The 25,385-nt window shown below is 43.4% G+C and overlaps 2 protein-coding genes across 5 annotated transcripts in view; both read right to left on the bottom strand.

The window, feature by feature from the left end:
• Window positions 1-25,385, bottom strand: part of LOC139339494 (uncharacterized) — a 138,601-nt gene that overhangs the window by 71,588 nt on the left and 41,628 nt on the right. For all 4 annotated transcript variants that reach the window (XM_070975141.1, XM_070975144.1, XM_070975145.1 and 1 more), the window contains one exon: window positions 17,542-19,365. In XM_070975141.1, the coding sequence (XP_070831242.1) occupies window positions 17,542-19,080 (1,539 nt within the window). In that variant the 5' untranslated portion in view covers window positions 19,081-19,365. The remainder of the gene's footprint in view (window positions 1-17,541; window positions 19,366-25,385) is intronic.
• LOC139339495 (E3 ubiquitin/ISG15 ligase TRIM25-like) overlaps window positions 15,591-25,385 on the bottom strand; it is a 308,448-nt gene continuing 298,653 nt past the window's right edge. The window contains exon 8 of the mRNA XM_070975146.1: window positions 15,591-15,614. The gene's annotated coding sequence lies outside the window, so the exon portion shown is untranslated. The remainder of the gene's footprint in view (window positions 15,615-25,385) is intronic.

Here is a 25,385-nt window from a genome sequence, read left to right as displayed (position 1 = left end):
CACTTCACCTTCAAAAGATCCCTTTATTTAAATCACAATGCAAATTGGAAAATCTGAAAGCACTCTAGCCAACATAGAGGGTGTTGTGTGAGAGCAGGATGCACTTAGGAAACTAGAAATAGATCTATTGCTCTTCTGAAGTGCGTTCTCTATACCCATGCAGCCTGTAATGCAACTGAAGGGGCCTATCTTTGATCGGCTATGCCACAACTAGTGTGATCGTGCTAACTCTGTTTCTGAAATATGACTTAAAAAGGTACTTCACCAGGAGTCTTTTATTTTTAATGTCAATCACTCACAGCTTTAAAATTAGCTGTGGAAACTTCGGAACTGGCTTTATCGTAAAGGCGGTTGCGGTCAGCTTGGATTCATGGTGCCTTTAGAGGAACCAAACAGTGACGAGTCTTGTGGAAAAAAGTATCAAAACATCCACGAAATCAGGTGTGTGTGTGTGTGTGTGTGTGTGTGTGTGTGTGTGTGTGTGTGTGTGTGTGTGTGTGTGTGTGTGTGTGTGTGTGTGTGTGTTACACAACTATTTTTCCATTGGTCTGTAGAGAGTGAAGTTATTGAGTGAATCATTTTGAAATGTCATCACATAAATTTGCAGTGGACTTGTCATGCCGCGGCATCTCACTTCATTTTTGCACTTCAGTCCAAATACTCTTTATCAATACACTACTAGGAAAAGCACAGATGTCTTCTCTATTCAAATTCAGTAATAACAGCACAGTGGACCAGCATGTGTGATACCAAGCAGCAGAGTAGAATTCAACCATCATGAATTGTATTCTTTACAACTGAGAGTCAAAAACAGTGGCATAACCTTCCTGTCTCGCAGCTGTCCCCAGCTCATCATACCGTCCTCAGTCATATGATCTGACCAGTCTGCACACCTGCCCTTCAGTCCCTTTAATCAGCAGCTCCCTCTGTTTGCCGACCCGCAGACACGAGTCATGTGGGTAGGATTTCAGACACGTATTCCTGCCTGATTTTAATTGGCCGCCTATTCCATATGTTCTGAATGTTAATTAGCATTGGAGAAATCCTCAGTTTTTACCTGCTTTTGTTTTGAGCCCACACAACACCTCTCACAACTGTGACATGGCTTGATAGCTGCATAATTAAGACCTGGCCGTGTAGATTCAAATAATAATTTGCATTGATTCATGCATCCACATGGAGCTCAGGATCAGTGTCCAATCAAATTCCACTGCCCAGCTCCAAAATGTGTTAGTGCACCATCTATAGTTACAGTCAAGTCAACAAATGACCTCCCCATACACCTCCTACAGGCAGCCCTGCTACAATATACAAACCTGGCAGAAGCAGTGTTGCAAACAATCAGGCAAACTGGCATATCCCTCAGTTTCACTCTATTTCAAAATGACAGAAGGAAATAGTGTGCAATCAGTGCAAGGCGAGCAAAACAGTGAGAGCTTGACTGCCTGGAAGTACCGGAGAGGCAAAAGAAGAAAAATTTGAATTACCACTTCACAGTTGTATTCCTCAGCCGACCAGTCAAGTTACATTTACATCTATGTCTGTCCAGACTCATGTAGTACATCCAGTGAGGAATGAAAATTCAATAAGGGGCATTATGTGTATTTTCTGCCAAAATGGAAGTTATCACGATATTGCCATGTATAATTCCAGTGAATCATTCCCAGAGAGAAACACACCGACTTCACTTACTGACTTTTTTTCAGTAGTGACTACAGTGCTTCAAATATGGATGTTGCTGCAAAGAAGCTGCAAATACAGACTGTTTCAAGGCGGACACCCAAGATTAGTTTCACCAATTCAGTATCTGACCAAATGTGAAATATGGTCACAATCTCCCCTTCTGTTGAATAATGGACAGAAAATTGTTTTTGCTGAACATTATGACGCCACAGTGAAACTGACCTTTGACCTTTGGATATAAAATGTCATCATTTCATTATTTTATCCAATGAGACATTTGAGTGAAAATGTGTCGTAATGAGCGTATGAATTTCTGAGTTAAAAAACGTTCATACACACCTTACTCATCACTGTGCATAGGAAAATCTGGATCAGCCTAATATGAGCTATTTTAATCAGTTTTCGTCACTCACACGTGTTTCGCTCCGGTCCATCACCAGTGCACCTGTGTAGGTTTACAGGTTTTGCTACTATAATAAATTGAGTATTGTTGCAGCCAGGGTCATACAAGTTTACAATGACTTCCACTGTGTTCAGGCCTGCTCTCATCCTCCATCTACTGTGAGGCCAACTGGGGCCAATTGTCCAAAACACCCGGCTGGTCAGGACCACCATGAGAGCCTGGTTCCTCACTCTCCTTAACGAAGAGCCATTAACAATCAAAGTCTTAACGGCCCTGCAGCTTAACGAGGGGACTTAACGAGCTTCTTAATGAAGCCCCGGCCATCATTACCACAGTGAGTGGTGGCAGCGCTGATTGAAAGCGCCGCTCAGAGTCATTCTGGTGCAAGTGAGCCCAGCCTAAGGAAACCAAATCCATTTAAGGCTGACCCCTCACCCTTATCTGTTCCTCCAAGATTAATAGGAAAGTATAATAAGGAAAACGCACTTAACCATATAATGGCTTTGGATATTTTATGGCTACAGAGGTGGCACAGCTTTGGAATATCTTTCAGCCACCTGACAGTGTACAAAAATAGCTAAACAATATTATAACACAACTGGCTATCACCATATTTCACATCCGCTTAACGTGAATAATATGACATCTCATAACTCCTGCATTTCATATCCCCCTTACCATCAAATATATCAAGAGCCAAACAATATGAAGCCACTGGCCACAAAAGCCAAATTTACTGATGTGTCACCTCTGCTTGGAGAGTGATTTCAGCTTGATAAGCTGCCATTTCCATTTTCCCTGGCACCAGTTGTGTATGCAACACCCAGCCTCCCCAGACTCCTAAATCTCTTCAATTACTTATATTATCATAAGGTAATATGCTTATACTCATATACTCAATTTCACATTTTTGCAATAACCATAAATCATGAAGCGAGGAGGAAAAGTACTCTCTGCCAACCTCTAAATCACTTAAATAACTAATATACCATATACACAATTTCACATTTCTGCCGCACAATAAATCATAAAAACAGCAGGAAAATGTGTTTTTTTTCCACAGCTGTGCATTAGCCTAATGAATGTGGATGTTTTCTCCCACAAATTCAGCGTGCTTGTGTGCGTGGCTGCTTGTGTGTGGCTGAAAGGGAGGTGAGGTTACAGTAGCAGGAAAAATTGTACTGTGGAAAGTCAGCTGGCAGCTCACATGAAATGCCAATAGGCAAACAGCGGCACTGCTGCCCTGCGACTGGCAACAAGGTTCAACTCCCCGAGCAGGAACTGCTTGCAAGGGCACGCAGGCAGGTGTGAGAATATCCCCCAATCTCATCTGTAAGCCCGTGGAGCAGGGGAAGTTATTCATCTTCTGTGTGGCGACTTCAAAAGAAGCAGCGGCCTACAGGACAACTGCGAAGCCCCAGCGGCCAGTCAAATTCCACAACAAGGCTGGGTGGAGGTATCGCCGGGGGCTGGGTCTGAGCCAGCTCTTTCATATCAGCCAGGGAGTGTCAAGCACTGCAGAGGGGAGAGGGTCAGCCAATCGATTTGGAGCAGGCCCACCAATTCAGAGAGATGTCTGAAGAAACAGGCCGATGAGGGAAAAACAGCAGCAAAATTAATTTGGGACAGGGCCCACATGAGTTCAGAGAGCCGTCTGAAATGAAACCATGCCTTGTGGCCAGCCTACCTACCACTGAGATGTCATTAGTTTTGCTTGAGGGTATGAGTAAGTGTTTGTGTGTGCGCGTTTGTGTGAACACTTGTCTTACACTATGTGCATTTTAACAGTCTCTCCAGGTGAGTGTGTGTGTTGGTCACAGCACAGTAACTTTAAAGAAAGAGGTGTAATGACTCTAAGTCTCCTTCTGCCCTGGCTGAACTTCCACTTGGCACAGTCATTGCACACAGTGGACAGGGAGCCAAAGCGTGACTAAGAATATGTGTGTGTGTGTGTGTGTGTGTGTGTGTGTGTGTGTGTGTGTGTGTGTGTGTGTGTGTGTGTGTGTGTGTGTGTGTGTGTGTGTGTGTGTGTGTGTGTGTGTGTGTGTGTGTGTGTGTGTGTCTACCTGTGCACTTTGTGTGTGCCTGTGAGTGCCAGTGGCGCCTGACCTGGAGAGGGAAGAAACAGTTGAGAGCAGGCCAGGAAGTGTGGGGCGGTTAATAGAGCGCAGCACAAAGCTGAGGCCAACATCTACACAGCGACTATTAATTAAAGTCAACAACTCTCAGCCCGACTGTGATCAGCTCTGCCATCATCAGATGTCTTAGCTCTCTCTCCCATCTGGAGAGCAATGGATCCCCATCTGGGCCCCAGGAGAGTGAGATGTAACACACACACTCCTACACCTGCGCACACATGCACAAACTCGTGTGTGGACACAGATACAGCTGATGTCTCTTAAACTTAAGGATGGGATTAACTGCACCAGTGCCATTCATATTTGACTGGTAAGGGACCGTGTGAAATGATGACCTGTTGGAAAAGGAGGCTGACCCTTATGTTTGACTTTTAAAAAAACACGCTCCTCCATTAGTAATATTTTCTTTTCTCTCTCAAAAAACACAGAGTCCCCTAATTTCTTAACTTAACCTCCACATTAACCTTAATGTGTAAATGGAGCAGAATAAATTGCAATATAATCACCAAATGGCACATTTAAAGTGAAATAAGGGGCACTGTATTTTATGGGTCCAAATTTCCAGGACATTTCCTGGAAAAACCTCTGTTAGTTAATACTAATTTGGGAGAAAACAGGAAATTCTCTGAAAATAAAGCAGAATTTAAACCTAAGCAAGGCTCCAGAGTAGCGTTAGTGCGCCATATATAACAAAAATCAGCTGATTTAAAAAGGTAGGGTTAAAAATATAGTGTTTTCCCTTTTGTTACCAGGATACAGGCTATATGTGCAATACAAGTGTTTGTGATGGGAAAGGTTTTGCTTTGTTTTTTTCTCCATTTATTATCATATATATTAGTCCATTATTAGATTCTGTGTGATGCTGACTCACACACAAAAACATTAAGGTGTTTATTCTCCTCAGTATATTCAGGACTGGGCGAGTATAACTGGGTCTGCCCTTGACTGGTTTGCTTCCTACTTGTCAGACATTATTTTTCTTCATCTACTCAACTGACGTGGTGCAAACCAAGGCTCAATCTTTGGACCTATTCTTTTCTCCCTGCACACACTCACCCTTGGCTTTTTAATCTGTTGATTTAAGGGTATTTCTTACCACTTTTAAGCAAACAATACCCAGTTTACTTCTCTTTCAGTTTACTAAACTACTAAACACTACTAACGACTGCCTCTATCAAGGACTTGATTAATTTCCTCCAACTCTACCCTGACACAACTTTTCTTTGACGAACATATGGAATTTGAGTGTCACATAAAGGAGGTGGGCAAATCCTGTTTCTTCTAATTCAGAAACAAAATAAAAGCTGTTCTATCTTTTCAGGATCGGAAATATCCTCCATGTTTCTGTTTCCTTCTGTCTTGATCATTGTAATTCACCGTTGACCACCACTGAGCTGCTCCTCTGTGTCTCAGCTTCAGTTCAGACTTATATCCAGACTTTTAACTAATACATGATAGAGGTCACACATTACACCAGTGCTGGCCAACCTATATTGGTGTTCCACAGAATGCAGAATTGATTTTTAGGATGATTATATCACCTGTAAAGCACTTCACAGGCTGGTTCCACTCTATATATCTGAATTATTCTGTCTCCTGGACACGGTGAGATCACGAAAGCCCCTTGCCTGTCCTAAAATCAAGCCTTAGAATCAAAGGTGGCCGAGCTTTTGACCGTCTTCCCCTTGTCTTGAAAAACAAGCAGTCCATAGTTTTAAGAAGCTGTTAAAAAGTTACCTGTTACTTTGATCTGTAATGTGTGCTTGATGTTTGACTCCTGTGCTGGCCTTACTTAGTTTTTGTTGTTTTTCATAGTTATTTCCTGTTTTAAATTTCTATTTTGTCGTCAGTCTGCATTGTAAAGCACTTTCTACTGTAACTTGTTGTGAAGTTTTTCTCGAAGTCTCCTCTGAATCGAAGTAACAGACATCAGGGTCAGACAGACCCTGGAGAGAGTTCAAATGGTAACTGCTATTACTGTTTGTATAAGACGTGCGATTTGGTCAAAGCTCGTGATTATACAATAGATTTGCTCTAAAATATGGAGGTTTGTCAGGGTAATCACTGAATGATGTCTAAACGTACTGTACTCCCTGGGGGAAGAGAGAGAGGGACGAGTTTAAGACAAAAAGTAAAAGTTTCGAAAAGTTTCGAAGCCCAGAGTTGCTCGACAATTTTCTGCTTTATATGTTGTGTATGAAGTACACTGTGTCCTCACCACGCTGTATTTCTATTAAGTATAATCATCTGGTCATGGGTCACATCTCTCGCCCGTGTCCAGGCACCGTCTCACTCCCTCCTCCTCTCCTTGGGGGGAGAGTGGATCGAGTCTCTTGGGTACAGTAACAAATGCTTCCACGGCAACAACAACCATGTCTGTCGTCTGTTGAGGAGCAGAATGTTTTATTTTCTTTTGCAATTTTCTAAATAATTTTGTTGTTGTTGTTTTTGCTTTGGCAGTCAGTCATGGGAAAATGTTAGCAGCAGATGATGCTATGATGTTTTTTTTGTTTTTTTTAATTAAATAAATGGGGCAACTAGGATCAACACACTATTGCTCCTAGTTAATAGTAGCATTGTCTCCATTTCCACAGTCTGCATTCATGACTTATTTATTATTCGATATGCTAGCAATTAACTGAATTATTTAACTGGAAGTGTACCAAATGAACACTGTGATTTTATGTTTCCTATACTTGCTGCCAAATGATGTGGTTATGTCCAGGAAATGTACTGGAAATTACAAAAACATGTCATAAAGAATTAACAAATCAGCTTTTGCCACAATATAAAATACTAAACTATACTAAGACCACTGTCACTAATTAAGCAAAACAGGCACCAGGTTTGTAGCTGCTGAAGGGCTTCATCACCATAATATTCTAGAACAACCACTATTATGCCTAAATAATAAACATAAAGATCAGTGACATCAAATGATTTTTGATGTTGTGGCCTGATGTATCAGATCAACTATGTGACTGTTTCATAACCGGGCATTGTTGGAAATGGGACCTAATAATTTGCATACAGTCCCTAATGAGTCACTGATTACATCAAAGGAAATGAATCAGAAGTTGGGTCTTATTGTCACACCTTCAGCTACAATTTCTGTGGTAATAGCACTGTATTCATTACTGGGATCTGGAAACACAGTGAAAATGCTAAACATAGGTCACACAGGGCAAAAGACAGAAGTAAACTGACAATCATTAGTCAAACTTTCGTGAAAGAAAATGAGGTAAAACATATTAACAAAACTGTCCATTATACCGATCAGTATTTGCAGAGTGTCTGGTTCAACTTTAACCTGGAGTGCTTTCCTGCGTAATGATGCTCTCGCTCACTGTTAAGTAGCATATTTGATGTGCTGCTGATGTGTTTTGACTGCAGTGTCAAAGTGTAGACGAAGCCATAGCTTTAGGACAACTGTGCAGTGTTCTTTGGGCGTTCTGTCTGTCAAGTCTGCCTTTGCCCACCCTGGTTGTATATTGGCTCCTCGCCTACTCTATCTACGGTCTACCTACTGTATTTTCACTCAGATCCACCTGTTGTGCTCTGTTAACTAGCTCCCTCTCCTTCCCCTCTGTGTGTGTGTGTGTGTGTGTGTGGGGAGTGTGATGCAGAATGTACAGTGCGTGGGCTTTGTAGTGGGCGGGTGTGCCTGACATCGTGAACGAGTTGAAATAGCACAAATAGTATTTTCTAAACTCTGTCGTTTAGAAAAAAGTCATTCTGTGTGTGTCTGGGTAATAATCTAACCCACAGCAGGCTAATGCGTGATAGGCCTGTTTCTAGCAGAGAGATGTTTGTGCCACATTGTGGTGGTACTATATCAAAGGCTTGTCATATATACTGTATATACAGTTTCATTTCATAGTTCTTGAGAGAAAACCTTACCTACTCCCCCTTGTTGTTTGGGGCCTGGCCTGCGCTCTACTAGGCTTAAACAAACCATTATAACCACATAAAAACATAGCCACAGCCATAATAAGTATGCAAATAGCGTTTCCCCACAGGTGTGACACGCACATGCGTGCGCATTTGCATGCTCTCATTCCACTGCTCGGCTCTGCTCTCTAATCAGCGCAGACACACATAACAAAAACACCTTCCAATTATGCAGAGGCACTCGAACATAAACCCCCCACAGAAAGAGAAGCAGAAACCAGCCAGCCTCTGAGGAGCACTTGTGACTTGAGAAGACAGACCTTTGTGCTGTGACAAGTTTTAAATTCCGTCTGAACTTTCAATCAAACCCATTCTCGCAGTCAGTCCCTTTTGTTCTGCACTCATAGTAAAATGTCAGGCGGGATTGAAAGCAGTCTCCCCACGTTCCCTGCCTGTTTGTCTTGCAGCGAGAGACACTTTAAATACGTCATGATGAGCAGAAGTTAATTGTTTAGCATTGATCCTCCATTGATTCAGCATTGAAGGTTGGTTGGTGTCGATTGCCTCTTTAATTCAGTTGTGGTGTGGACATGTTGCCCGTTCTTGTTTGATCTAATTCAGTCTGTCTCTGGAGGGCATGCTGTGCGGCCTCCTTCAACACACACCCCACACACACACACACACACACACACACACACACACACACACACACACACACACACACACACACACACACACAAACTCACACACACACACAAACACACAGGCACACACACGAAGCTTGCAAAATCTCTCTCTGTCACACTTACACACGCTTCCTCCCACTCACACACTACCTAACAGAACATTCATTATTCATCATTATTAGACTTTTCCTTTCGCACCATAAGCTGTTCAATGCATCTCGCCACTGTTCCCTTCCTCCGCAATACATTATTCAGGACAAAACTGTGCTTTTAGCCTCAGAGTATGCAAATCCCACTTTTGATTATCATAATCAGCTGATGTATTAGGGAGTGTGTGTGTCTGTGTGGCGGCTCGGCTGGTGATTGTTTGTGTTTTATTGCTTCAGTGCTCCACTCTGGTGGTGTACACTTCACATCATATTTTTAGCTGAGGGAGACGAGCTTGGAAAAGGCCACTGGAGGCTTTAACTCACTGCTGTACATTTAAAGGGCAAATCGCCCACATATATGCCACCGCGTGCCACTGCCAAGAGGAATGGGTTTTTACCGTTGGGAACCAATGGTCTGTGTGTGTTTATGTGTGAGCAGCACTGCCTTAAGATTACAGGAAATTTGCTCTTCGCTCGCCGTGGGGTGGCGCGGGGTATGGTGCAAACACTTGCAGAGGCAAAGCGCAGGTGTAAAGCCAGTGTTTAATGTATTTAAACAGCAAAGCTAACTTTAGAATTAGATAGAGGTAAGTTCTATGCCTATTCAGAAACCTGGTAGACCCATCTGACTGCTGACATTTCACCATACATCACTTCTCTATGTGTGAGAGAGTTCAGGGAGTTTTTCCTCCATCACTCTCTGCCTCCCCCGCTTGCATGTGTCGCTTGTGGCTTCGTCAGATACAGCTGTTTGCTCATCTTTTGCGCTTTGAAAGGTCAAAGTTGAAATAATTTGAACTTTAAACGCAGCGCTCAGTGGCAATTTTGAGCGGTGCGCCACACAAAGGGGAACGCTTACACGTGCAAATAATGGTGCACAAACACACAAACAGTCACACGTAAATAAGGGATAAAACGGCAGCAGTGTTGCACTGTTGAAAATGTATGTGGAGTCCTTGCATATTATCCCACTTTTAACATACAAGCTGTATGGAGTGTACAGTATATACATCATACTTTATCAGTAGGTTTTGTCATTGAATTATCTCAGCATGCGTGTGTTTGTGCTGCCACGCCTGTCAGAATGAACTGAATTATTAGCCTGTGGGTGTGCATCTGAAAGCAAGCTGAGGAGCAGATTCCCTCTTCACCCATCGCCCGCCTTCCTTCTTCTTCACCTCTGTCACCCCCTCCCATCAGGTGCCAACTATCACCTGCCCTCCTCTGGCCTCCTGCTCGTCTCATCCTGACCCTGCTCTCTTCTTCTGACCTGCTACCTCCTCTCTCAGCCTCCACTCTCACCAGCTGTTCGGCTCCAAAAGCTGCCCACAGTCAAAACGTGGTTGAAGAAATGGATTCCAAATGTTGATGTTTTTATTACCATGCTAGAGAAACTTAAAGCTGCCCTAATCCATATCTTTATGTTAACAATGAATGAAATGACTCAGTTTCACAGAGTATTTCAACATCTCACTGCTCATTATTTTGGTTTGAAAGCCTGCAGTTTTACTATTTGGTTCACTCTCATTGCTTTCATCAAGCCTGTTTTCAGCCTCAGCGGGCGACTCTTTTCAACAAAAGAGCTCTCATAAACCACTGCTGCCTGCCTAGTCCCAAACAGACGAGCTGGTGAACATGCTGGAGCATTTAGCAGCTAAAGAGTCTGATATTTTGCTCAGGAGACCAAAAGCTAAATGCTAAAAGAGAGAGAATGCTGGATTTCCATTTGCCAGGTGGCCAGAAACATGACTTCAAATGTGTAAATCAGCAGCTACACGTTCATAACAAATGCAATTCAAGTTATTCAGTTTTAAAAGTCTTTAATAGTAAGAAAAAAAAGGTTTTCTATATAAACTAAACTGGACTGACCATTCAATTAGCTGATGTTTGCATACAACCAGGCTAAACTTATATATATATACTGTATACAGTATGAGATTATTCTTTTCTTCTCTTTTTTCTTTTTCTTTTCATACCATATTTAAATTACCAATGTTGCTGCCTTTAGTGCTGGAATTTAGTCCACGAAAAGTAAGGCTCAGAAGATTACCCAACAACCTAATTCAACACAGCATATTATTAACATGGGAACATTCCACAAAGATTAAAGCTAATGATTTAACACAGAGATATTGACATTGTGTTGATTTGCTGGCTAATACTGAAGTTAAAACTGGTTAGAATTTAAAAACAAAGAACAGACAAGCAGTCACTGCTCATTTAAATCAGCTACATCGAAATATAAATATTGTATTGCTACAAAAGTCTATTTATATGCTAAAGTTCAAATCAGACGTGTTTAAAAACAGCCATGATTGTCTGAGCAGATCTTATCATTAGCTGCAATAATATGTTCCACTATGGCAGCCTGAGGGTGCGTTGTGTCACCTTTCAGCTTTAGCCCTCACTCTCTCTCTCCCTGTCATGTGACTCCTCTTCTTTAGCCTCCTCTGGCCTCCTCTCCCTCCATGCCAGCCGCTCCCTGACTCACAGGTTCCTTCAGGGCCACGGGAGAAGTGGAGGGCGCGGTCCAGGCCGACGCATTAATATTAGCTCAAGGTCACGGTCACAGAGCTCACGCTGGGCTATGCATAATCATGAATTCAAGTCCTGCACCGGCTTCCTCACTTCACATATTCCCTGTGTCATATTACCCTGCCCTGGCGCAACACACTACTTCTCACCATTGGTACTGCTAACCTTGAAGGGTTAGCCTCAAGCGATAAACTGGCTCAAACTCCCAGTTTGTGCTTCACTGTGTGTTTTTATATTACCTTAGGTTGTTAAGGTTACGTGCATACCAACCCACATTCGCAGGGTTATCTGCAAATGCATTTTTATATTAAGTTGAAAATGGCGCAGATGTATTCCAGGCGGTTCATATACTCTCAGAGATAAAATACTGCCATTCTCACATCCGGGAGAACGGTGCTTTGAATTCAGATGCTCACTTTGCTGATTTGTTCGACATTATCCTGAGATGAAACATGGGCTATAAAGAGAAAAGGGAGATTGGAAGTAAAGGAGAGAAAGGCAGGCTGTGTTTCCTTTGAATTCCATCTTTAATAGACTCCACAGTTTCTCCTCTTTTCTTCCTCTTCTTCTCCCCTCATAGCTTTGTACCCTCAGTCATCCCATCTACTATTTTCTCTATGTGATCCTGCACCCACTCAGCACAGAGACACATTTGAATGTGGCCTCCACAGGGGTTTCCATTATAATTGTATTTAACCGCTTTCTCCATTCTGACTCTTTCACCTACTCTGTTGTATTTTCCTCTGTGTAAACTCTGCCCGTCCATGCAGTGATGCCGTGCATTCCTCGATGCCTCTATTCATGACCCTCCCTCTCTCTCTTGGTCTGTCTTTCTGTGTTGCTTCAGGCCTTGACGGGCTGTGAAGTCAGCTTTAGAAACGTGTGTGATCTCTCACTCCTTCCCCTCCTCTTTTTCCTTAATCGGCCTCATGCATTCTTCCCCTCTGCCAAGCGTAAGCCATTAACCTTTCCTCACTTTCCACCACTTCTCCCTGCCGCCCCGTTCTGTATATCGGCACGCCATTAACGCTGCCCACGCTGTACTGTACATCCCCTTTCTTCCCTAATTTCTCTCTGTTCTCTGGCCAGTTTTATCCCCTTCCTTCAACATCATCCCTTCTTCGTCCTGCATGGTAATCTCACTCTCCTCGGTCTTGTTATCCCCCCTTCTCCTCCCTCCCTCTAACACCACAGTCACTCTCTAATTGCTGTCTCACCCCTGCTGTGCTCGGACCCGGAGGCTAAATGATTTCTACAGGGTGGAAGAACGCTAAAACACGGATCTGTTTGCAAGGAGACATTTTTTTTTCATCATTATTGATGAGTTCCTTGTCAGGAGGTGTGTGTATTTACAGTTAGTGTTGGCCCTGCTTTTGGCATCATCACACACTCTTCTTGTTTTTATATTTTATGTCTGTGTGACACCATGCCTCTCTCCTTCCTCCAGCTTCATAAGGAACGCTTTTATCTGATTAGTGTTATTTATGACTTTAAAGCAGGACTTACAAGCCTTTTGTGCATGTTTGACTACCAACACAATGTGGATTTTCATCACAAATATTGTATGTATTAAGAATCTACAACTGTTTGTGTGTTTTCCAAAATGTGAATTTATGTCAGCCTCCATTCAGGTCAGCGAGGAAATTAAAAGCATTTGCTTGCAGCTAAAGTATTCATGGTGAAAGTAGCAATACATCAGTTTCGAATCTGTAGAATATAATAAATATAAAAATATAAAGACTTCTGCACTTTCAAATGACAACATTATGTGACAAATGGCCACAAATTGTGTCCAATGAGTAAATTTCATCCAGCATTTCTTGTGCATGTGCATGCTGTTTGGATCCAGCACAGGAATGGTGGATTCTGCCACTGATGCAAACTACTTTAGGTAACTAATGAGTGTAAATACATTTAATAAGGAAAGCAGAAGAAATGCCAGGCGTAATTAGTATCAAAAATTGGGTTTGATTGGCTTTATTAAAATGTTTAAGAGTTTGACTTTAAAGGGGTATTCCTTTCATGAAGTTGGGAGACTTTCAAAAGACAGACACAGAAAGAGGTCGAGATGTCCTGACTTTTAGTGTGAATCTAGCTCCAATAACACGGGATGCTACACATAATGCAACTTGATAGTGTATTTGGTCAGACCCCCCCTCGTCTGGCAAACAGCCGTAAATGTGAAGTCTCAAACCCAAGCTGAGATCATCAGGTTTATTTTCCCAAACCTCAGGAGAAGAAATGATCCAACTATTATTACAAGTGAATAATCACGTGTAAATCTGTGAACTGTCAAAACAAGAGAAATCAATATGCAGAATGGGCACTTTTAGAGCATTACTCTGCATATAGTATTAGCCTACGGGATTACTATTACAGATGCATATAGGCAGTATTTCTATGTTTGAAGAGGACAAAGTGGAACGAAACTAGCTGTGAAATGAATGTGAAATAATATGGTACAATAGACCTGTCTGAAATGTAGCGGAGTAATCATGACGTCAAAGCCCTTTACCTCAGAATTGCACTTGACTAAATGTACTTTCTATACCAGGCTTGTAGCTAATGAGCATCAGTGAAAAGCATAATGTGCATGCACATGTACTCAGTCTCAAACACCGGCACACAACTTCCTGCGACAGCCTTCTTCCTGTCGTTGCATCAGACTTCCCACAAGTGCATTCGCAATATCGTGCGTGCGCACATTGCACCCAGAGGCGCCGCACAGAAGCGCAGGAGGTATCAATACCAGAAAGGTCAGTAACCTGGTTATATATATATCTTAACATAACCTCAGGCAAAAGTATTTTAACTGTGTTTTCCAGAGCAATTTACATTAGTGAATGTTAATGAATCATTCAATGTAATAAGACACTACATTACTCAGAGAATTGGTTGGTATTGTTTGGTGTATCAGAATTTGAAAGTATTTCATTACTGATTCGCATTGATGTCTGCATGTTTTATATTCATATTGTGCTGTAATGTGAGCCTCATGTGTAGCAAAGACAATAACGTTAATTGTGTAATACAGGCATATTTCACTAACTATGAATTATTTATGTTCATGCTTGTGTTAATGATATGCTAATGATGATGATAGCCTAGGTCCATTTCCTGTTGCACTGGTGAATTACATATGCATGTTCATCGACTTACCAGGTAGCTCATACACTTCAATTGTTATAAAAGGTGAAGCAGGGCGAGATGGAGATGCTGGAATTTCCTCACAGAGGGGGAAGCTACTATATATGTCACGTTTTTTCCTCACGAGGTGTTCGGGAGTTTGCATTTCAAGAGGAGAGTGAGGATGGAAGAAAAGCTAATCAGAAAGTGGTGTTTTTTTCTTAATCCCAGCTCTGCTGAGGCGCCTTTTCTCCTCGAGAAAAATCTGTGTTTCCTTCACACTGCCTCTGCAATCACTTGAAACCCCATTACAGACCATGTGACAGCATCAATTAAATTCACAATTATCACGGGGCAGAGACACTCCAGCGTGAGAAAATATAGTAACACAGCATCGTCTGCATGTCTGTCTGTGTGAATGTGAATCTGTGAATGTGTGCATGTGTGTGTGTGAGTGTGTGTGTGTGTGTGTGTGTGTGTGAGAGAGAGAGAGAGAGATAGAGAGAGTGTTGACAGAGGGAGTGTTTCATGCCCTCTTTGGCAACTCGTGAACCTGAGGAACTCTCCAAAAATAAGATACCACAGTAAACAAAAAGTCAGATCTTTGACAGTATTAATACGTTTCAAAGGCCACTCCAACAATAGCGAATGGACAGCTGGTCGTGACACACTGGCTGCTTCTTTTACATTTAATACCATTTTGAGATTTTTATAGTGCTTTTTAACAGTTTGAAATCAGAGAAAGTGCTTATAAATATCCATGCAAAATTACATTGGGTGCTGTCACTGTGTCTACAAAGTTGGCCCCTAATTCAATATCAGTTTAACTGCAGAGCCCTTGTGTGCCATTGGCATCGCAGATTAGAGTCCTGGCTCTTGTTTCCAGCTTTAGTAGAGATTTATCCAGACTGAACTGTCTGAGATCACACAGAAAAACAGGATGAATCAGAGTTAGAGGGCGTTTTTTTTTACAGAGAGCCCACAATTAAATACAGAATCACACCTTCAGATGTACACGGTTTGTGAGTGTGTGCGCAGAAACGGTATGGCCGATTGAAGGAGAGACACGTGTTATGAGTCACAGCCAACAGTGTTTGCGGCTGACTGAGTCTGAATTTGGTGTTGGATTTGGCAGGTGGAGCTGTTCTGGCCTGTACAGTCAATTTCTTCCCTCTCCATCACAGCTCTCTCCATTAAAGCACAATCAGGTCCCCGATGGGGAAAAAAACAAGGCAGTGTGTCCGCATTGATCTCTCTACCTATAGTGCCGGCCTTCACTGAAGCAGAGCAGGAGATTAAAAATTCATAAGCGTATTAAGATCTATAAGAGCATTATTCATGTGTGCTGTCACTGTCTAATACAGTAGGGTACTAATCATACCCATCTCTAACCCAGGACACACACACACACGCACGCGCACACACACACACACACACACACACACACACACACACACACACACACACACACACACACACACACACACACACACACACACACACACACACACACACACACACACAATAGCATTCTGGGTGTATTCCAAGTGTCAGCACTATCATATGGGCATGTGTGTGTCCTGGCGTTGTTCCCTCTTTGAGTGCCATACAATGTGCTGGCATAAATACCTGCTTGACACAGCAGATTGGCACTAATGGCTTTACACACAGTGCCATCTGTAAGCTGGACCGTTAGCTCTTGCACCTTCTCCATGGCCACTAACGGTGCTTGAGAGCGTTCAGTTCAGAACATCATCAGTCATAGTGCAAAGGCAAAGACAGCAAAATTAAATGTTGGCTGATCATAGCGCACTTAGGGAAACTGTGCTTGAAGGCTGCAGGGTCCTGCCCATCTGCACCTGGATGTTAAAGTCTAAACACACAAAGCAATTTGGGCCTTTTTGTCTCCAGAGTGTGAGACACCTCCCACTGAGCTGAAGCTCTTAACCACCAGCGCAACTTCGAGCACTCACACATACACACACCAACTTCTATCTCCGTGGCCTCCTACAGCCTGCAGCAGTCACACAGGGATCATTACTATTCATTTGCTCAGCAAACTGGCCACACAGGCTTATAAATTAGCTCATCTACCGCAGCTGGGTACTGAGACAGTTGGCGCATGCTGAGCACTGAGAGCGCAGCCATTACAGCGAGCGACTCCGAGACACCTTCTGTCCAGTCCACGTGACCTCCTCCACGCTCATCTGCTCACTCTGTCAAAGGATGGGGGAGTGTGCATCGGGCACGGGGGGTGAGACGTGCCTAGTCAATGATTCTAATAAATTACAGCGCAGAGCGCAGTGTGTGTACGTGTGTGTGTATATGTGTGTTGTGCTGAGGGAGAACGGGTGATAAATCCTGTCAAAGCAAGTGTAAATCAGTCTGAATGAAATAGCATTAGTGGGACCTTGCAGACCTCTGACCATGAGGGAGGAGAGCTGACAGGTCTGACCTACAGGGAAATGAGGGAACACTGCGACTACTCTTGCTTTCTGCCTTGGGGTTAGGATCAATGGCGGAGGGAAAAAGTAAAGCTATTAATTCTGCTGGATATGTCAATTCCCATTGGCAGGCGCGGATTGGTAGTGATCATGACGAGCCCCTTGGGCGGACTGGATCTGGGGTTTTTGTTGCGCCTGAATACACCATTGAAGCTTTTACAGCTACCTGGAAGGCACCACATTGCACTGGAGCAATGTAAATCAATTCCAATTGCAGGTTTATCACAATGCACGAAAAGACTCAGAGCATGACTCTGGGGTTAAATTATGCTAACCACCTCTTGTATAAGATGTGTACCTGGAGGAGGACGTGACGTTAAATAAGCCATGTAAGAGAGTTGTAACAGTGTCTTAAATATTTATAAAACATTCATATCGTAGTTCACAGCCCTTGTAAATGATGGATGAAGTTTTCCTTTCCCTTACCCGTCCGATGAGCACAGGTTCAGGCCCGGCATATTCTTCAATCACAAAGAACTGGTTCCAGATCCAGCTCCTCCTGCTGCGAGAGCGCGACCCCTTCCTTTCCAGCTGGCCACGCGCCTCCTCCATCTCCACCTCTGACTCAGCTTCTTCAAACACGAGGCCCTTCCCATTTTCTGGATCGACAGCTTGCATGTCAGCGACTTTTGTTTCGTGGCTCCATTCGAGAGCCGGGTGGAGCCTCAGGATATGACTGCTGTTGACAAGTTTGTTGTCTTCATCAGCAGGGTACTGAGCTGTGCTGAGTTCTGTTTGAGCAGTGTGAACTGACTCTGTTAATGGGTCTCTATGGGAATCTGCTGCTCTATTCCCCGGTCTTACTCCCAGGGGTTGCACTGTCAGCCCAGACGGCGGAGAATCATTTGTTTCAGAGGGAACATACAGTGGGAAATGTTTTGTCGATGTAAATGGTGGTTCTGTTTGGCTGATTACTACTTCCTTCTCGGGGCTGAGACTGACCTCGCTGCGAGGTGTTGACAGCAAACGGACGAGGTGTTTGCTCCTGCTATCGCCACTGTCTGAACCCTGCATTCCTGAGTTGCCCTGCCCTTTACTTAAAGCTGTGTTGACTTCACTTAGCGGATTAAAACGAGCGTTGGTGCCCTGCTCTCGATTAAGATCTGGAGTGGTGACTGGGCTTACATAAGGCAATGCAGTCTGATTATCAAATCCACTGTGAAACTGAGTGACAGCTATATCTTGTCTCTGCACTTTCTGAGCTTCTAACTGTCCGTGATTAACGTCAATCAAATCTCTCTTCCTGCTCCGGCTGCCCTTGCTTGGAAAGCTCAGGCTGGGAACATTCTGCATTTGGGAATTGACGATCCTCACAAGGTTCTCTTTCGACAGCAGCTTCAGAACCCCATAACTGCCAGTGAGGTTGAGCTTTCGGTTCGAATCGATGCTGAATCCTTTTCCTGGCACTCCTGTAGTATGGACACTCAAATCAGGTCTGCTTCTGGATCTAGAGCTTGACTTAAACCTGGTTCTGTTGGTGTGTAAATCCATCTTATGATGGATTGTGGATGTTTTCTCTGGCCTTCCTGTTTTAGCAGACACTTCAGCATTATTGGTGTTGTTCTTAACTCTCTTCAAGTCCTGGTTTAACTCCTTGTTATTGGCTAACATGTGCGGAGTCACTTCTTTTTTATTGACTGAGTCGACCTCGCGCTTGGGCTTGAAAGCTTGCCTCTCCTTGTTCGCTACTGATGGAGCAGCGTGATTCTGTAATATTTTGGAGTAAGAAAAAGATGCGGTGTCACCCGCCTGCTCATGACTAATCAGGTTTCTAAGAGTCACCACGGGCATTTCATTCGCATCCACGCTTGCATCCCATTGGTCCGCAGCTCTGCTCTCCCCTAGCTTCACCATGTGGGATCCGCCCACTCCTCTCCTCCGTACAATCTTACTGGCTGAGGCACCTCCCACGAGCCCCTCCCACAGATAGAGGGAAACTAATAAGAGCAGATTTCTTGTAATCATCTTGTCTTGTGGCTAGATGTCCTAATTTGAGCGAGGTTTGCTGTGAGGCAGGCCTTGTTTTCCGGTTGTCTTCATTCTCTCTTCTGTTTTCCCTTTTTTCATGCCCCTCCTCTCACTCTGTGCCCTTCACACTGAGCTGGAGGGCAGGTGTCACTCACTCCTTCTCCCTTTTTTTTTCACGCTGCCTAATATCTTCCTCTATCTCTCCGAGCCTCTCTCTGCTGGTTTTTTTCCCGCTCCTCTTGCAAAGCGTCTCATTCAGTTTCCCACGACGGGTTGAACACCCTGAGAGAAAAGATAAAGATAATTAAGTTAAAACTTTAATCATTGCACTGCATTAATTAAAAGTGGAGCACCATAGACAGGTAGGAGAACTCACAGACGAGCAGGAAGGACAGACCTTTTAACAGAGCTGCAATCACATTTTCACAAGCACAGAGGGCTTTTAAGGCTCAGAATACATCCACTTATACCTTGATAATGACCCAAGTGTTTTTTGTCACATCTATTAGATAGACGGGGACAAAGCTATCATCATACTATTCTACATGGAAAAAGATAGGATAACATTATTAGAAAACGCTCTGAGCATTTAGTAATGGGAATGACTGTCAAGGATTTCTGACTGCAGTGCAAAAAGGGACCAGCTACGATATGAAACTAGCGTCATATCACTTTGATGCGTGATTAATTAGCTGAATTAATATTGTGCTTTGATCAGTCAGTTAGAACGTCAATACAGATGCAAGCTGTAGATGCAGATGCACTTTGTTGTACTCGGCGCCTTGAGCGATGTAAAAGGTTCCTCGGCTCTCACGCATCTGACTCATGCTCTCAGCATGTCTCTCATGCACTCAAGCCTCAAATGGAAATCCTACGCCAAATCAAAATGTCAGATATCAATCAGTGTGCTTGTTTTAAGATAAGAGTGGGCACGCATTACTAGTATTTCTGTAACAGGAGCCCACGCATCTGACAAGTCAATAATGTGACTATTTGCCAGACTGCATTAACATAAAAACCTTTTTATTATGACTGTGTGTGCAGAAAAAGACAGACATGTGCACACATAATTCAGAAAACTCCAGTTTCAAGGGACACTCAGGGGATTTGGCATTGCACTTCTGGAACATTGGAAGACTCACAAGAAACAGATCTCTGCAAAATTTTTTTGGCACTATAATGCATCAAGTTCCAAAAATACCATAGCCTACATTTCCCACAATGCAGCTGAATAATAATGTCTGTTACTGATATCATGAGGGTTATTTTCTCAGACTTTACAACCTAGCTGGGGTGCTGTGTAACTGACTTGAAAACAGTGCAAAGACAATATGTTTCATGTCTGACCTCATCATCCTCATTGATTTTTGTACATATGCTGTATGCTTACTCTGCATATGATGCCAGCAACACGTTTCAAACAAGCTGGGACTGGAGCAAAAAAAGACTGGGAAAGCTGAACTTCATGTGCAAAATTGGGTCTCCCCTGAAATAATAAACTCTGTAAAACTGTTTTCAGTGTGTCTATGTTCTGTAAAACCCGTGTGTTACGGGTTAAGTAGTGGCAGTTTCCTCTTGTCCTGTGCAGCGTGATGTGGTTTGTCTGGGTGTATGACACTTGCTCCGCTGTGGCGCAGACAGACCCTGTCAGCACATTCACTGGGGCATGACTGAAGTTGGGATGTTCCTCCTGGAATACTTTTCACTCTTTTCCTCCCTCTCATCTTCTCCTCAATGTCCTCGGCTACATCTCTCTCTCTCTCTTTCTAAGCAAACTCTTCTGATGAACAGTAAAGAAAAAAAGATTATCCACCCCTCCCCCTCATCCGCGATCACTTTTCCCACCTCTCCCACTCACCACCTGTCTCTTCTTCGGCCTATCTATCTCCCTAAATCTCTCTCTATCCCCTCTCTTTAACTCGCTATTGTTTTAGTATCCCATCCTCACCGCTGCTCGCTCCTATCCTCATTTCCACTCTCTCATCTGTGTCAATCACAGGCCTGTCACTTTGTCCCTCACCCTCTGTGCACTCTGAGGCTTCCATCAATCAGCCAATCCCCTTCCTCGGCCTTGCTGCATTGGAAGTGACAGGTGTCTTGCTGGCTACCATCTTGACGACAGGCTACAACACCATGATTGTGCATACAAATCTAGTCATCAAATCAGAAAATGCAGCAAACAGGATGTATCAGGATGTATCCAGTACGAGACTCGCGGCAAAATGCTGGACAGATTTTACCGAATAAGTTAATAAACGTCACAGAGGCCATTATAGAGGATGTGAGGCTGGGTGTTATCTTGAATGTACAGCAGGAGGAGGCGATCGGGGTGAATTCAATGACAGAGCTCCTCTCTCTCTCAGGGGAACTTATCAGCTGGGAGTTTGATGGCCAGGCAATCATTGCCACAGGCACCTTGTTAACAAGCCTGGGGCAGGTGGCAGGATGCAGTGCAGAATATGAACACGGCACTGTCACCAGCTGAACACAAATTTCTACACGTTTTGTCAATGTGAGGTTTTCTTTGAAGCTCCAAAGTGGGAATGAAACAGCTTTTCTTCCATTTTTCTATCTTTTACACAATCTTCAAGGCTGAAATTCAGTTAAGACACCTCTGTAATCTATCGATCTGTGCCACAGCCTTTCACATTGTGCTGGGCATGTTTTGGGAGAACTATTGTTATGCCATTACCCTGCAGTGTATCGGCCTGTACAGCAGTAAGTGAAGATAATTGGGTGCTCTGGTTTGAAGCACAGGGGAGCTCATATTTCCTCATTAAGGATTTATATAATGTAATACGGCGAAATAGTTGTTTTCATCCTTGTGGAACCAGCAACGATCAGGATGGGGATTTCACCTGTAGCCTTCACATACAGAGGCACGATTTCTAGGAGAGTGAATAGAGATAATAGGGTGATACAGTTGGTAGCTCTGGGGAGCTCCCACTTCATAATGAGAGGTTTAGAAAATGTATCGTTGAGGTATATTCTCAAAGTGTTTGAAACGATGTGATCCCACCCCACTATAGTTCTTTGTAAGTTCTGTACACCTACAGCAAGTTTCTCAGCCAACCTGATTAATTGGGGCCATAAATATCTTAATTAATTTCCCCTTACTCCACCTAAAATTGAAATGATCTTTTGGCTCGTTGGTATTGGAGGCAGATCCTCGCCATCGATTGCAAGCTGTCACCAACTTAACGAGACTGAAAATTTTAATTACGATTCACCTCCTTGCTTGCTGCCTGTCTTCTTTTTTCTCTCGATCACCCTCCTCTCCACCAGGCAAACACGGAGAAATGCGCCGCCACAGCAGCAGCACGCCCACGCGCACCCTCTCCACAACAATGAACAAACACACACATGCTGTGTGACTTCAAGCCCTGTTCACAAAACATTCTCCTGAAAAAACATCTTTTTATTTACTTACACATGTAAAAAAAAAAAAAAAAAGAAAGAAAGAAAAAAATGCCTGGACTCACAAAGCCACATTCATCCACCCTCTTAAACTGTGTGTTCATGAAATTCATGAAGACGTTCTGACAAAAAACCTGAAGACTCCACACAATCCTAAGCACACACAGAAATCCTCTTCTTCCCACTTACATCTGGTAAGAAAAATAGAGAAAGCTCTGGGGACAGCCACTCTGGACGCAGTGAAGTCAAAGAGAAGAAAGGGAGCGCTCCCACACCAAAAGAGAAGAGAACAAGCAGCCATCCCAAAAGAATTATGCATGGAGTAACAAAGGTGAGCTCCGGAAAAGAGAAGGAGGGGCAGGAGAAGCAGGGAGGCATGGTGGAGCATGTGCGTGAGAAGAGGAACGGGAGGTGAACGGGGGGGCGGAGCAGGAGGGGGGTCAGGGCATTTCTTGGAAGACGACCGGGTAGTTTTAAGTGCAAAGCGCCGTAAAGCAGCTCCGTCCTCGCCTTGAACCTTGGCAGATAAAAGCAGGGCTGTCAGTGTGCGAGGAGGTGAAAAACAGCAGGAGCTTTCGTTTGTTAATGTATGAATACCGTCTTCACCTGTGTCCCCGGCCTTGTCTCTGTCGCAGCCTTACTGATATACTGACAGCAGGTGCTTGGTTCCGTTGGGAGAGCACATAGCACCAGCCTATGGACATAATAACTCCCCAGAGGCTGGTGGTACAACAACAGCAGGTAAACAATATAACAGCGCTGGCTTTACAGTAAAAAACAGTGGAATGAGTTTACAGTTTTTCATGGTGTAAGAGCTGTGAAATTCAGTCCGCTTATGGGTGGCTGTTTGCCTTTTGGTGAGATTAAGACTAAAAAGACTGTAACAGAGCAGCGACAGGGGGCTTTGGATTTGCTTGGCTTTCAGCTAGATCAATGGGGTTACATTAAATGGCAAGAGTCAGTGGCAGAACATCCAGCAAGAACAGTGCTTTTCAAAATGCAGCACGTGCACTGGAAACAGCAAACATGAGAAATGTGAAATGAGTTAAATTTTATTTAGCTCAATTTTTACCGTCCAGGTTCTCAGTGACTGGTTGTTACTTTCAAAACTATTTTTTCACTAAACTGGATTTTACCATTAAAACTTGACTGCAAATGTCTCAGCTAGTAAAGACGAAACATTTCTATATATAATATATTTCCACTATGTTAGAACCAGGACACGTCTGAACATATGAAGAGCTGGTGCAACTGGCCTCAGCTCCAGTATGTGCTTCAAATGCAAGCTCCTCTGTTGCTGCTTTATCTTAGGCTACAGTATATAAACTGTGTGAGGCACTATAAAGATCAAATAAATCTTGACAGGAGACAGTCCCGAGAATCACAATGCCAGGAGACGTGCCAGTAGGTCGCGACAGGGACAACATTTGTGGCCCATATTTTACTGCCTTGGCAAGGGTTCAAGTAGTTCTCAGTCTGATTTGTCTGGTCGTAAGGTGAAGTGCTGGCTAAGAGCGTGTGGATATACCCACAGTGACAGCGCTGACCCACTGAACGCCTGTGATTTACTACTGAATTCTGTTCATGATTCAGGATTCAGGCCTTTTAAAACTCATGCACAAGTAGCAGAGTGTGTGGATTACTGGGAAAATCCCAAAATTCAGACATGCCAATGATGTTCTGTACGCAATTACTAAATACTAAATTAAACAATCAACTACTTGATTTTACTGTAAATTGTCTCTTTACTGGCAGCTGTGGCAATAAATAAAGCTGAGAACAGACCATAATAATATTGAAACCTACAGTAGTAGACCAGACGCCCCACAAATAACAGCAATTTAAGCCAACATGCACAGATATTTTCATCTCAGCAGTCAGTGTTCACTGACTGACTAAATGAGCACAATACACTGAAAGACACACTCTGATTGGAGTCACCTCACTGAAATCCAGAGAATGTGAATGCCTGCACGTTCCTGTACCAACACAGAAACGGACATGCATTGCTTTGATGCTTCAATCCTCTTAAATGATGCTGCAGTTTACTTGGAAAAGGCAAAGAAAGAGAGGAAGAAAGTATCACTTGGATGAGATGGAGGACAGGGAGACGAGGGCAGCAGCAACTCTAAATTAGGGTAGTGAAAAGTGAGATGAAGTGAGGCTGCACTGAAGCTAAATTCTAATTCGCACGATACTGCCGCTCTGTTTTACCGTTTTCTCACCTTGGATGTTGTTTTATTACTATTATTTAGTTCAAGGGGTGTACCAATCCAGCCTTTTCTCTCTTGATACCTGGTATCTCAAGGCATCTGAAGATAGGATCGGATGCCAGCGCTCTCTTTTCACCAACTCCATCTCCTCGAAATTAGGTTTATATGTTACTAAATTGTTTCCGCGATTACGTTGCGCTGACAAATGTAAACGCTGCCTGGATTCTGTTCACCAGTAATGTTCTGTTGATCAAACAAAATGCTGCATTCCCAAGAAGGTGGTCTGACAGCAGCAGTAAAAGGACTTTGACACCAGGGTCCAGAGTCCTGTCTGTGGTTAGATTTCAGCAACAAAAAACACTTTGGCCGAAACACTCGATCAGAAGGCGAAAGAACACAGTCCATAAACACCACACTGTGTATGATTTTATCTGGTTGCTGTGAGCACCAACTGGCCGAGTTGAAACAGATAGATCTGCACACAAAGTAGCTCCAGTTAGAAAGATTTTAATGCTGAGGAAGCAGCCCTTCAAAGCTCCTGCTCTGAGGAAGAGTGTGCTCGAAACGTCGCAGCATTAAAATCCTTCGAACGGGAGCTGCTCTGGTGTGCATATCTATTTGTTTCTACTCTGCAAGATGTGTCTTTGATCCAGCACACATCCTATGGAGCGC

This window comes from Chaetodon trifascialis, chromosome 11 (assembly GCF_039877785.1).
Source record: "Chaetodon trifascialis isolate fChaTrf1 chromosome 11, fChaTrf1.hap1, whole genome shotgun sequence".
In the NCBI taxonomy this organism is placed as follows: domain Eukaryota; kingdom Metazoa; phylum Chordata; class Actinopteri; order Chaetodontiformes; family Chaetodontidae; genus Chaetodon; species Chaetodon trifascialis.
Note: the sequence above shows the minus strand (reverse complement) of the source record. Positions and strands in the feature narration are given on the sequence as shown.